At 44.1% G+C, this 14,584-nt stretch overlaps 1 protein-coding gene across 1 annotated transcript in view; it reads left to right on the forward strand.

Annotated features, from left to right (window-relative positions):
• The window catches only part of LOC309680090 (E3 ubiquitin-protein ligase MIB2-like), a 71,363-nt gene that overhangs the window by 39,254 nt on the left and 17,525 nt on the right, over positions 1-14,584 (forward strand). Inside the window, 8 exon segments of the mRNA XM_082493593.1 lie at positions 304-452; positions 1,104-1,260; positions 1,967-2,121; positions 2,726-2,852; positions 3,282-3,512; positions 5,455-5,633; positions 6,445-6,629; positions 7,407-7,472. Of these exon segments, the coding sequence (XP_082349719.1) occupies positions 304-452; positions 1,104-1,260; positions 1,967-2,121; positions 2,726-2,852; positions 3,282-3,512; positions 5,455-5,633; positions 6,445-6,629; positions 7,407-7,472 (1,249 nt within the window).

Below are 14,584 nucleotides of genomic sequence, written 5' to 3' on the forward strand. Positions count from 1 at the left end.
TTTGGCATGAGAACTGCAATTAGAACCCTGGCTTCCAGCTCTGTTGACTCGCTTCTCCCTTGACTAAATGTGCTGTCCCCTTCCCCTTAAGAAATGTTCTGAGACAAGGTCAGCCTTGTAGTTAATGTACGTAAAGTGGAGCCAGTGGGGGACAAATTCTGCTTAGCGTTTCTGAGCCTGCAGCTGTTCTGCAGCTAGTGACTTCCACCCTGCTAGGCCTGCTCTAGAACAGAGCTAAGTCCTGAACACAAGGCAAGGTCTTTCCTAACCAAGCTGTTTGCTGTGTCTCTGCCCTTCCTGTAGGTCGACGCAAAGAACCAGGGCAGAACTGCCCTGCAGATTGCCTCTTATCAGGGGCATCTGGATGTTGTGAAGATTTTGCTGCAGGCACATGCCACCGTCAACCTAAGGGATGAAGAGGGGGATACAGCACTGCACTACGCAGCTTTTGGGTAGGATATCTTTCTTCTCTCTATCTCTGATACAAGACTTAAAGGGCTGCAAAAGGATGTTTTGAGATATAAATGGGCACTCTGTGTGAAGGGTCTGTGGCTGATGGAGGCTTTTCTCTGATTTTACCTTATGTCAGAAATTGGCCTTTGAGCTTCAGGGCCACAGGTACATTTCTCAGTGTACTAATTTAACCTCCACAGCTAGGTCAGTTTCCATGGTAGAAATTTGGGGGCAAATCAGAAAAAAGTGCTAAGGAAGTTTTTGTGATTATATTTTTTTTTTTTTCAGGGGTATGCGGGAGTGGGTTGGTTGGTATTAGTTTGGTTGGTTTCTGTAAGTGCACGTGCTTTCCAGAGCAAGATGAAAGGTTGAATTGTGTTGTCAGTTACCAGGGAAGAATTCATTATTAAGAGTGGGAGATTCCTGTTAATTTAAAGCAAAGAGAGAGCAGATTCTAGAGTAAAAATTAGGAAGGTTTTGTCATGGGGTGGTTGGTTTGTGTTTGTTTTGTTTTTTTTAATACTAAGAGGAGGTGGGATGAGGTCAACAGGATACAAAACCCCAGAAGTTCTGTTGCCTTGCAAGGAGGAAGAATTTACTATTGGCACAGCATTGAATCTAATCTGTCTTACTCCTTGCTTTTAAATCAGAAACCAAGCTGAGGTTGCCCGTGTGCTTATTGGTAAAGGAGCCAGCACAGACCTATTAAACAATGCAAAGTGCACAGCATTGTATGTTGCTGTCAGTCAAGGATTCACAGAAGTGGTGCAGGCCCTCTGTGAGCTCAACTGTGATGTCAACCTCCCAGTAAGTTTTGGGTTTTGTGGGATTTAGGGGGGAGGTTGGTGGGGTGGTGTCTGTTTAGGGTTTTTTTTTGGTGGTTTGTTTTTTCTGAGGCAGGGAGATTCTTTATGTCTTACACCATTTGTTCCTTCATAACATTTGAAGGAACAATGCATTGCACAGTGGAAGTATTCTTCTAACTTCAGTACTCTGAAATTCCAGCTTTGGGTCTGCCTCTTCATCGTTGTGAGTCTGTTCAGCTCAATCCAGTAGCGCTGTCTGCTGTACTGGACTCGGGCTTCCAGCGAGAGCTGATCTGCTGCGAACGTGTGTTGCTGAAACACTCCTGTTCCCAGCAGGAAGGAGTGATGAGGGTTTTAAGACAGGCATTTAGGAACTTGAAGGGCAATGATGGTGAATCGGACCCAGCCCGTTTTTAGGGTGCACTTGTATGATGGTGGGAGTGAACTGTGCTGGGTCAGTCTCTCAAAGCTGGTTAGGAATGTTAGCAGCTGTCTACTCAGCAGCTGGTTTCACGCCCTGGGGAAATGATTTCACAAAGGCTATGAAACTGCTATGGATGCCAGTGTTGTTTGGATGTTTGGCCTGGACTTGATGTGACCTGATGACATGATATATCTTCTTGTCTTGAACTGTCCCTCAGGGTGAGCTGTTTCGTTTGACGCTCTGAGGTACGTAACCTGTATTCTGCTTTGGTATGCCTGTGTAGGATTCCCAGGGAGACACCCCCTTGCATTATGCTATCACTGCAGATTACAAAGTCATTATTGAGATCCTCACTGAAGTACCCAACATAGACTTCACTGTCCAGAATTGTCAAGGCTTCAACCTGCTCCACTATTCTGCTCTAAAAGGCAACAAGCTGTGAGTGATCTTTTTTCATTTTTATTCCTTTTATAAGTGTTAACTGCTGTCTTAAGAGTTAGAAGGTAGCAGATGTAGTTCTAGATAGCTAGGAAGGGAAATAGTTGGTTATACATTTATTGGGTTTAGATATAGCTAGGTGTAGCTGTTTCCCTCCTTCATGCATTCACAGGAAACTGCTGCCTGCTTTCCCAATCCCATCTTTCTCATACCTCCCTAGCTTGGGTAGGAAATCTGTCTGCTTCTGGGTAGTCTCCGTAGGTGTTTGCGTTCACACATGGAAGGACAGGAGAAGGTCTGTAGTAAACAGTAGTTGAAAAGACTGTGTCTAACTGAGAGCCTCTGGAATTCTTCCAAGCATAAATCTGCTCGTTATTTTCATAGCAGTGTGAGTTTACCCTAGTTTATTAAATAATAACTGAGGGCTTTTGTTTTATTCTTGTAATTCAATCTGAGAGAGAGAGGGAGTGCACTGCGGCACAGTTGCCAACTCATGGTGCTGCTTATTAAAATATGAACATTCATGGCAGGCCTGCCTCTTCTGCATTGTTTTCTTTCCTGATAAAGTAACTCTTCCATTTCTGTTTAATCTCCAATGCTCTAGAGCCATAAAGAAGATTCTAGCAAGAGCTCGGCAGCTGGTTGACTCCAAAAAGGAAGATGGCTTCACTGCCCTGCACCTTGCTGCTCTCAATAATCACAAAGAAGTGGCAGAAATTCTCATCAAAGAGGTAAGAAACATAACAAAACCAACAACAACAAAAACTCCCATCTGTCCCACTCCCAAACCCCCACATTTCCTAAGCACTATTGAGATAATGCTGGACTCACTAGAGTGTAGTTCTTGGAGTAGTGTCAGGATTTGTTTGTGTCAGGGAAATGAGTTGTCATATCCAAATTATCACCAGGAAAATGTTATCTGTGTGTTGGTTGGGCGCTTGGCTTCCAATCTTCCCTTTCTTGATATTTGAGGTGTGTGGGCCATATGGCCAAGATGCAGAGGGCTGGATCACATAGCTCTCTTGGAGATCTCTATACGGCTGTCCTGACGAAGACGGACTTGAGATTCAAGGCCTCAACAAGCACCACAGCCACAGCACTCTTCTTCAGCCAAATTCAGCAGCAGCAACTCACTCTTTGATGCGATTCTTCTCTTCAAGGGTCGCTGTGATGTCAACCTGAAGAACAACCGTAACCAAACACCACTGCACCTGGCTGTCATCCAGGGACATGTAGGGATGGTGCAACTGCTGGTCAGCGAAGGCAGCGATGTCAATGCTGAAGATGAGGATGGGGACACAGCCATGCACATTGCCTTGGAACGGCAGCAGCTAATGTCTGTCATGATGGAGAAGCGTGAAGGGGAGATGGGGCTGGCCCTTCTTTCCAAGGTGAGCTGGGAGCAGGAGAAATTTCAGCACCAAGGGTAGGAAAATGCTTGATGGTATTAGAATGACAGCAGGTAGTGGGATCTTAAGGGGGCAAAGGAAGGCAGGGAAATTGTGTAAAGCCAGTCCAGATGGGGAGCATGGAAACAAGCCTTCTTGCTTGTGGGAAAGCAAGAATAGATCCTCTGAGGCCTCTGAGGGTGTGCTTGAATTAACAGCATGAAACTTCACATAGTCAGACAACAATTCATACTGTCTCCCCCGATATTTTTATTAGCATTGTGTGCTTCTTTCTTGACATGGGAAAGGTCATGAATCCAGTTGCAGAGCCAAGAGTCTTGGGTTTAATTCATGCCCCAGAACCACAGCAATTCGATTCTGTCTTTTGGCATGGAAAATATGAGGATAGCTAACCACAAACACCCCAGTTATCTGCAGATGTAGAGCAGAATGTGAGAGGTGAGACATATCAGGCTGAAGAATCAAGGCTACTTTGTTACAAAGCTTGAACTGTATTTCACTATGTTGCTCTGTGTTCATGGATATATAAGGCCTTTCAGGAAAGGGCTTAGATCTAGAAATCAGTGCATGATAGGCTAAGGACTGGAAGCTTAGTCTGACTTTTTGGCAAAGATATTAAACTAGCCCTTCAAAGTATTCTGCCATCCCTGTAAATACCAACATGTGCACGCACCAGATCTGAAGCGCAAACCAAGAGTGCAAATGTTGATTATACTTTATGGATGGAGTGAGAATGATTCCATTGTAGGGATAATTTAGGACACTGGAAAACCTGGCACAGATTTTTATTTTTTTTCAATTGTAATTTGAAATGATCAGAGAAGTTGTGGAAGCTCCATCCCTGGAGATGTTCAAGGCCAGGCTGGATGGGGCTTTGAGCAACCTGGTCTTGTGGGACATGTCGCTGCCCAGGGCAGGGGGCTTGGAACTGGATGATTGTCAGGGTCCCTTCCAACCTAATGCATTCTATGATTCTATGAATAAGTTAAACTGACATTCTGAAGGGCTGCGTGCTGTGTGTCAAACCATCCATTCCTCCTTTCTACCTGTTGGTGCTTGAAAAAGCCTTGTGCTTTGCTCTTCTTCCTTTCTGCTCGTTACCAAGCTACCAGTGTTGATAGCATGAGTTGATGGCTCAAATGCATGGCCAAAGATGCTCCAGCCTCAGGTCCTCAGGCTTGTTCAGCCACTGACGTTCCACAGACACACCCCATACCAGCTCAGCAATTGCTTCTTTCTTCTGAAGTTCTCTGCCTGCAAGTTCAAGCAGAGGGGACAGCAGCAAGGGTGGGTTTTGTCATCTCACTGCAAGACTGCATAACAGCTTTGCTAGTTGTTGGGTCTTAGCTTGTGCCAGGGGAGCAGCCAATATTTAGCCCTGGACACAAAAGGTCTTAAAGCAACATGAGGGATCTGTGCATGTCATTCCCAATGCTGTTTACAGAAACACATCTAGATGCTGTAGACTCCTTCATGTCTAATTTTACTTGCCCTGGTCTACGTGCCCTGATCTTTGAATTAAGTGGAAAATCTTTGTTGACTTGAAATTAGTTTGGATAATGTACACAAAACCTTGGTTTTTGTTAAATATGTGTATGTACAGCTTTTCATCAATTGGTATGGACTGTGGTGTCTTCAGTACACTTCCTTTTCAGTACCTGAAGAAGGGAATGCCTATTACTATGATTAGTAATCATTAGCACCAGTTAGGACCGATCTTATGCGCTCTTGTTCCCAGAACGCAAGATTTGAGTTTGCTGTTTACACGCTGAAGGTTCATTTTGTGTTTTCAAAACAGAATGCTAAATTGTGCTTTCGAATTGTAAGTCCAAGGATTAGGACTTTGTTTAGAACTGACACAGATCAAAGACATGTAACAGAAACTTTTTCTATTAACAGAGAGTGTTTCTCAACATCTTTTTAGCTGCAGGCTTCTGGCTTTCTTGGAAATGTAGAGCTGAATGTTGGAACTGCAATTGCATGTTACTTAGCACAAGAAGGAGCAGATATTAATTATGCAAACCATCGGGGAAAGTCTCCTTTAGACCTTATTGCAGATGGAAGAATTGTCCAGATCATCAAAGACTTCTCACAGAAATTCAGGTAAACCATGTCCTCTGGAAACCAGCTACAGTGTACTTCCTTGCAAAACGCAGAGCGCTCTCACAGCGCTGTGGTGTCACTGCGTTGCAGCTGTTGTTCCAGGAGGGATGAAGCGTCTTTGAAACACTTTGGATGTCAGTATGAAAAGACCGAAAAAGCACCCCTTTGCAATACTCCTAGTGGGCCAGGGGTTTCTTGGCAGTACTGAAGACATTTGTTAGTAAATGACCGTCCTTGTCCCATCTGTTCAGTCATTAGTCATTCTTATAGTTTAGGTAGTAGGTCTAGCTAGCAGATGACCGGCTGGCAGGAAAAGTAACGGATGGATTGGATGCCAAGGGCTTTGGATTTGGGGTTCATAACACCAGGACAGAAATCTGAATCCAAGCCTGCATTATATAAGAGGCAAACACGCAGACAACCACCCCAGGCACTTTTCAGGAACATGCAAATACGGAGGATCCCTAGGGCTGTGCTTCTTAAATAGCTTCTAAAACTGACTCCTCCCACCGGATGGTTATACTGTCAATACCTTACCGTTTCCCTCCAAAAGAGCAGTTTCAACTTGTGTAAATATTAGTCATTCTTGCTCTTTCCCTTTCTTTTAGATAGATCCAGTCAGAATCCTGGTTACTAGGGGCTGAGTTGGTCCCACTAGGGCAATGAAGGCTCACAAGTTTATTCTCCCTTGAGCATCTGCTGCTCTGTCTCCGTGTGGAGTGTTTGCCAGGGATCAATACAATGTTATCTGGTTGCTGAAGGAGGACCTGGAGTACGTGGCTCAAATTTTATTACGTGTTTTTGGTTGCAGGGAACAGCAGATTTCTTCAGACAGCTCAGCCATCACCTGCAGCCTTCGCCGTGTGCACACCACCCCCAACACAATGACCAACCTTAGTGTCTCGAGTGTGGCAGTCCCCACAGAGTGCCTGGTCTGCTCAGAGCTGGCCTTGCTCATCCATTTCTTCCCATGCCAGCACAGTATTGTGTGTGAAGGTAAGTAAATTCTGGGTTTTTTTTTCCTTTTTTTTATAATTTTTCTTTCCTGTTCCACCACATAGCTTCCTTAGCTGGACTCTCATGAATCAAGCTCTGTTTAGACACAAAGCTATTGTGGAGTTTGTGTCCTGAAACAACCCCAGTGTGATTTCAGCGCCACCATCTTAGATAAGCTGTCCAAAGCTGTCTATGAAAAGCACAGAGTGTTCTGACTACCTGCCGACTGGGACCCCAGGCAGCTTTGCTTGTGCTTATAGATGCCCTAGATAATTCAGAGGGAAAACCAGATGTTTGAGTTCTAGCTGGCAGTGCTTTATCCATCAAAAACCTCCTGAGAAGGATTTCCCTTTTCTCTGCCTTTTGTTACTGGTTTGCATTTCAGTTGTTTTAATGGCAGCCTGCTCGAACATGTCAGCAAGTTTTTTTTATCTCACAAGGCACTCATAATCTGACCACAGGGAATTTGGTAAGGACTGTGTGCCAGAGCTGCATCCTTTTCCCTCAGAGCAAAGGGCTGTTTTGATCCACAGTGCAGCAGAGCATTGAGGACTTAAAGTTGTTGTATTTGGTACTGGTGTAGGAAAGACTAAACCAAGAGACTAGGATGTAGCTCGAAAAGAAGGCAGTGTCCTCATTTCCATGTAGAAACAATCTCTTAATCATCCAGGGAGGTCTCAAGTTGTTCAAAGCTGACGTTCTTGAGTCTGTCATCTTCCTCTTGATTCGGGCATCAGTGGGCTTAACTGTAATCTCTTCTTGTATTGTTCATGGTAGAATGCTCCAGGAGAATGAAGAAGTGCATCAAATGTCAAGTGACAATAACCAAAAAACTGAAACAAGGTATGTTTGCTGATCCTAGTGTTAAGTGCTGTGGGAAGGGTCCTGCACAGTGTTAGTTTGAGCAGCATCAATTATTTTCAGTGAAGTAAACATGAGGAAGTTGATTTTTTTTTTTTTCTTTGTTTTTTTGGGGGGGGGCGGGTGTGTGTGCCAGTTGCATTGACCACCTTTAGAGAGGAAAAGGTAGATTCTCTCAGGTGTCATGGGCCAAGCTCAAGCTGCATAGACAGGATGGGACATTTTAGGAAGCTTGTCCTGTGCCTGGCTTACTTTGTGTATTGAAAGCAAGTATCAGGTTCTCCGTGTGTCAGTCTAACTGTTGTCACAGGCAGTGATTTTACAGTGAAGATTTGTGAGAAAGGAAAAACTACATCTTGTGAAAGCCTTGCTTCTCCCTTGGCTGAAATTACAGTGCCTCTGCAGGGCTGGCATTAGCCAGCTGTCCAGGAATCATTCAGATGGATTGTTTTGGTAAAGCTCTTTAGCCCAGTTTTAAACAGATTGTCTTCTGTCCACATTACTCAGTGTCCAGAACGGGCAACATTATGCATGTCAGCAAGCTAGTAGCAGGTTTGCACGTGCCTTAGAATTAATGCAGGTTGCCCACTGAAGCTTTTTCCATAGTGGTTATGAGAGTCAATGTCTTTCTAGTTGAGATGACTCTTAGGGCAAGTGCACGTGAAAATGAATTCCATGTCCTGCTACTTATGGCATAGCACTGTGGACTCCTTTGTTGGAGTCAGACTATAGTCTTATGACTTGATGCCTGGACAAAAGCATAGGGGAACTGAGAATCTGTCACATGGAACTGGACATACACAGCTGGCAAAGACAGAAATCCTCTTTGGAACTCCATAATGCAAAAAATAGCAAGCTTACCTGATGGTAGGCAGGAGCATTTGCCTTTGCTACAGACCTGCAACAAAATAATGATGAGAATTCCAAATGAGACATTTGCATGCAGATTTCCACTGGAGGAGGAAAATCAAGGTCTCTTGAGAATATCAGCAGGACTTCCCTATCAGTGATGTCTTCAGTGTTTGCCTTTAGCAAGCTCCCCATCCCCAAACTTGCTTCACCTTTATGGATTTGAAATCACTTCTTGCACCACATAAATGCAACTAATTCCAGAATGTTGGGGAAAGGGACATCTATATTAAGTGTAAAGCTGCCTAACCAAGGATGAGGAGCAGAAGATGAACAGTGGCTATATTAAGCTGAAACCAGGAGGAGTCTCTTTACCTAAGCTGGTGGTTGTCCAGGGTTTGGGGTTCTTTCAATTTCATAAAGTTGACCAAATGACTCTATTTATGTAGCTTCATGTATGCAAACGTCAATGTCAGTGACGTAAGTGTGCAGGAGGTCAAGAGGTACTGATAGCACTGTAAGGATTCCCAGACTAGTATGGCAGAACATCACAACCAGCTTTGAACGCTTTTACTTGAAGGTAGCAGCAGCATGTTCCAGAACACCAAGGCAGGAAACAGCAAGCTCAAACAAAAACACACACACAGAAACCAGCTGAGCAACTAAATGGAGGACAGCAACACTGGCCAGTCTGTAAAAAGCATCATCTCAGGCTTTTTATTTGAGGAATCCCTGGATAAGGCTCAGTGAAGAGAGTTTAGTCTGAATGAATTGCTACTCACGAGGGGCAGAATCTAATTAAAGAGACGCTGAGTGAGGCAGAGCACGCTTGTGACTAACTCTCTTCCTGCTCTCCACCCCTGCAGACAGCACCGAGGTGGAGTGCAGCCCAAGCTCTGAATCCACAGATCAGAGGAAGCTCATGGAGGAGCTGCAGAACCGCTACCGGCAGATGGAAGAGCGCATCACCTGCCCCATTTGCATCGATGACCAAATCAAACTGGTCTTCCAGTGTGGACATGGCTCTTGCCCAGACTGCAGCACAGCCCTGACTGTCTGTCCCATCTGCCGGCAGGCTATCCGGGAGAGGATTCAGATCTTTGTCTAAGGATACGCTTGCTTCCCTTCCCATTCCCACCTCCCTCCTTTACTTCCTTTTTGTTTGCATTTTAGATGAGAAGCGCTAGTCAGGCTGATGAGTGTGGCTACCTGCAAAGCCATCCCGAAAGAGAGGGAAGCGAATAACTGCTGTGACTCGGGTGGAGGCGGAGGGAGTTCCCTCTACTTACAATGCCATAAGGCCAAGGAGCGGTGCTTGAGGGCAGGCAGCCCCCTCGCCCTGTGCTGCTGATCCATCGGAAAGCCCTGAAGTAAAGAACACTGACCTGTCTACTGAAGGCAAAGAGACTTTCAAACCAGAGGCGAATAGACTTCCACATGCAGATGTTTTCAACGGCGTCCAACTCCAGTGACTGCATCGTGTCTAGTGCCCTGCAGTGTCAGATTTGCAGCTTTGCACTGCTCTGAAAGGAGATGCTGTAGGAGGATATACCTTATACCTTGGCAGGCAGTGGCAAAGCATATGCTTGCACTTCACGTGAGGAGATGTCAGAGGAGATCCGTCGTGGCATCAGTTCTCCCGGATGCCTGTCAGTGGTAGGGAGGTGGTGTCCTAAGACAGCACGCTCTCGGAACTAGCGCTTGCGGGCTCGACAGGAACTTGGACTGACAGAGGCAAACCTGGATGCAGTGAGATCCTAAAGACAGAGCGTGTGCCTTAGAGATAAAGTAGTGAACACTGATTGGAGAAAATATGTTGTTACAACAAATATTTCTAACCTCTAAGTGACACTCTTCTTCCATTATTTTTTTTTTTTGGCACAACAGTGTGTTCAGAGACTCCTGAGCTTTCTATCCATAATGCCAAAGGCAGGTGTTAAATACTCCAATCGAAGTGTAAAGAAAATAAATAGTAGTAATTAAGACATGAGGAAAAAGGGATTTCATTTTTGTTTCTTTGTTTTGCAGCAAAACTTAATAAAATAAAAGATATATTTTCCTGAGCATTAAAATGAATGTACAAACAGTAGCTGAAATATGGATCCAGCTGTATTGTGTTTTCCAACTGTCTGAGTGAAGAAATATTATCCACTGAATCCATCCTGTAAAGTACCTGTTGGTGGAAGTGGCAATTTTTAGGGCTAGTGTGCCATGAGTGTGTGTGTATACATACATGTTTGCGTGTGTGGTGTATATCTTTAATGACATAATTACTGTTTGTTATATATTGCAAGCAATATTTAAAACAAACAAAAAATATTGTGTTCCTCTACTATCTTTGATTGTTAGCAAAGAGGTGGCAAATCTTTTACAGAAATTTTTAATTTTGTGGAATGTATGGTGGTTCCAGGAATATTTATTAATTCTTCTTAATCCCTTGGTGTTGTGAGAAAGTCTTATGTCACAACCTCTGACTCCTGTAGACAATTTTTGTCAAAGTATTCACTTGAGCCTGTTAAGAATTTCAGTGGATCTTTTTGAACTATGAAAATGGATCAGATTTAACCCCTAAATTATTTGGTTGGGTTAGATTTAACACCCAAATAACCTAAGCTTGAATTTCAGAATCAGCTTTGGTAAAAATCAGGGGTGCAGATACTCTTTTACTTATTTCCTAGAAGTTCCTGTTAGTGTAAATTTCCTTTGGAATAAACCAGACATTTCCCCAAAACGTTTACTGTATTGTGGTAGGGCAGCAATAGAAGAGTACTGTGCAAAGGCTGTTTTCAAAAAGTACAAGACTGTGCCGTCTTTATAATGTAGGAACTATTTGGTGCAAGGGAATAATCTTCCAGACTATATATTACCCCAACTCTGTGCTAAGCATATTTTTTTTTTTTTGAAATATAGTTCTTTCACAAGCCTTGACATCAAATCCAAAAGCTGTTTACTAAAGGTAAAACCGATCGATACTTTGTCACGTGTGTTAAATGTATATGTGTGCTGGCACTTGGCGAAGAGGGGTCAGAGGTGGCAAACTGTTCAATGTCTGCTGCATTATTCTCATCTCTTATGCCTAAGGTGTCAGTTTATTCAGGAAAAAACAACGGGGAGCATCTGCTTCTTTTTTTTTATATATATAATTTCTTTGGGTACTAGACGAAGAGAGGCTTCCAAGTGATTATTCTCCTTAAAGGAAAAATATTGTAGGAAGACTGCAGCCTTCAACTTCCAAGCTGTGCAGCTGATGCAGAAAATGGAGATTTTATTTTTGTTTTTACCCCTGGCTAACGAAAAGAGATTTTGTAGGGAAAGAAGAGCTCCCCTCGATTTTATGTTTTAATTTTTTAAAATGAAAATTCCATATCAAGATCTCCTGATCTTGTTTTCATATCTGAAATTCATTGTGTGGCCACGTTAGAGATGGAATTTTGCACAGCATAATGTACCTGCTTAAGAACTACAGAAATGGTTTGTAAACATAGCTTTCAGGTTGGGAGTATATTCTTTCATTTCCTTGTTCCTGCGGTGATTGCTTTTGAGGAGCAAGAGTTGAGCTGTTAAGCACCATTTTGACCCTCTCATTTTCCTAGTAAGAAGAGGGGAATTGCACCACAACAGAGAAGACACACAATGGTGAGTGGAACCATAGAACAAGAGATAACAGCAGGCAAGCAGATGCCCACGTGTGCCAGGTATGTTTTTGGCAGTTTTGGGGAGTCTGTGGCTTTGGAGAAGCGAAGAAGGTTCTGCTGTTTGAACTTTGCTGGTAAGCCTGCTTTGGTGGAGGGCCAGGGTCAGAGAGTGACCTGTGGCCGATGCAGTGCCTCGCTGGGTGAAACGGGCAGCTTTGCGTACTTGCTAGTTCATCTAGTTCATGTGTAATTGGGCCTGTGCTCTCAGCCAGCAAAAGAGTTTCTCTGCTCCAATCCAAGCTCGAATCTGAAGTATGAGAAGAAAAAGATATCTGTAGCAAGCAGGAAAAGAGCCAAGAGTCTGGACTGAGATTAGGAGCTGTGTTAAATTTAGCTAGAGATTATGAGAGAAGGAGGGGGCAAAGTGGGGGAAGATGTTCCTCCCCTTTCCCCTTTTGCTACCAGTTGGTGTTCTTGCTGGTTGTAGGAACAGCAAGGGGTGGAGAGAGGCAAGGAGGTGTTGGAGCAGTAGGCAAATGTTCCTTTAAAGACAAGTATTGTCATTAGTTAATCAGTGTGGATGGTGAGTAACTTTGACGTTTATTACCAGTTGGTCTCCCACAAGTGAGACTGACGGGTCTTCTGCAAATGAGCTGGGGAGCTCCTTGTTTTCACTGGGGCTCCTGCCATCTCCCGAAATGCAGTGTTGTACCTCGCAGCCATGTACAGCAATGTTTTTGAAAGGGAAAGAACTTGTGGAGTCCTTCTGGTGTAAAACTTTTAAATATATGACAGCAGCTCATCTCATACTCGGAACTGGGGTTTCTAAAGCCCTTCCTTTGGAAGTGTGATCAAAACTCTGTGTTTTACAGGCAGCATGAGACTGAGGGAGTAGACAGAGGGAGATTGCTTGTTGAAAGGCGGAGTTAGGAAAAGAATCCCTCTCTCCTTTGATTATATTCCCACTAGTCCATGCTGCTCCCAGGATTTCAGAAGGATTGGTCCATCCACAAATGGATTACAGATTATTAATTTAGCCCACCAAAGAGCAGCAACGAAAATATCCCCACCCAGGGAAGCAATTCTTACTCCCTTATGGGCACGCTTTATCCGTGTGTTGAGGAAAATTTCTCCCTCATTTCATTCCTGAAATTCTATTCGCTACGTGGCCACGACTGGACTGCTGAGCTTCTGACTGGGGTCAAGACCACGTCTCTTTGGTAACACAAGGTCAAGCCAGTACAGGCACTTCTGTGAGCTGCAGCTCCAAATTGACAGTTAAGCAAAATATTCCGTTTTCTTTGCCAGCTGGAGCAAGCCCTTGTTTTCAGCTCATTTGCTATTCAGCAGACCATGGATTTTTCTAGGAACATCAGCAGATGCCGATCACGAGGGGCTGCATGATAGAAAGTGGGAGAACACTTGGGGACTAAAGAACATTCTTATTCCCCCCCTCCCCGGGGAGTGCTGCTCCCTGCTACAGCAGTTACAATCCTTTTTAGTCCATGACCCACTGAAAAAGTACAAGTTTTAACTGCCGTTCCCACAGGAACCATGGAAGAATGTTGGGTTGCTTTTTTTTTTTTTCCCCCCAAGATGTGAGATGAAGGGATAAATATGCAAGTGCTTTTTAAAATAAGAGCTATATGAGGATTTGCTAATTCTTTTCACATGGGCCACCAAGGAGCCAATATGTGGTAAATCACATTCAGCTGTGTGCACTCCCCCTCCCCTGCCTGTGGCCTGGATTTGGACCGGTGCCCTGGAGATGAAACGCTGATGCTCGTGCCTTGAGCCGTCAGACACGATCAGATATTAGGTCCTTCTTCTTTCCCTGTCTTCCCCACCTCCATGTAGAACTCCCAGTTCACGACAGGGGAAGATAATGGCAGCAGTTTGTTCCAATGCTGAATAATATTTGCTTAATCCATGAATAAATAAGAGGTTTCGTGAGAGGCGAGGTTTGTTTCGGATAGACAGCTGCTGTTCTAGCAGTAATGGTTGTTTTCTGTGTAGCACCCCTTAGCGTGAGTATAGATATATTGTAATAGATTCTTCTGGCATCGTCTTGGGGACTTGAGCGGAGCTGCCCGGCCTGCTGCACCAGGGCTAACTTACCTCTTAAATGTGGCAAATGTCGCAGAGGTAACCATTTAGAAATAGCGCTGAAAGTAGCATTTAATGTTAACAGTGCTGAATATAAGGGGAGGAGAGAAATGCTGAGAACAATCCATAGAAGTGAGAAAGTATTTATTTTTGAGCTAAAGCTTGCCCTTGGGAATGTAGCCACATATGGTGTGCATTATACGGCAGCTCCGCTTTAAACTAAACATTTCAGCAATTAAGATTGAAAAGAGCAAAGCAAGACTGAGGTGATTTAACAAGGAAAGTGTGCTGTGTTGTGCAAATGATCCGGTCCTTTATGTTCTCCATCGTCTCTGGTTGACCGTTGTAGGTTTTATGCAACGTTCGTTCCCTTCTGCCAGCTGCTTTTTCATATGGTATTTATTGCATGCAGCGATCTCGGGATATGCATCCCTGACTGTTTGCTTAGAAAATCCCGGCTCCCTACAAATGATATCCAGGTCCTGGTCACTGCCGCTAACAGCA

This window comes from Vanellus vanellus (genome assembly GCF_965231255.1).
Source record: "Vanellus vanellus genome assembly, chromosome: 20".
In the NCBI taxonomy this organism is placed as follows: Eukaryota; Metazoa; Chordata; class Aves; order Charadriiformes; family Charadriidae; genus Vanellus; species Vanellus vanellus.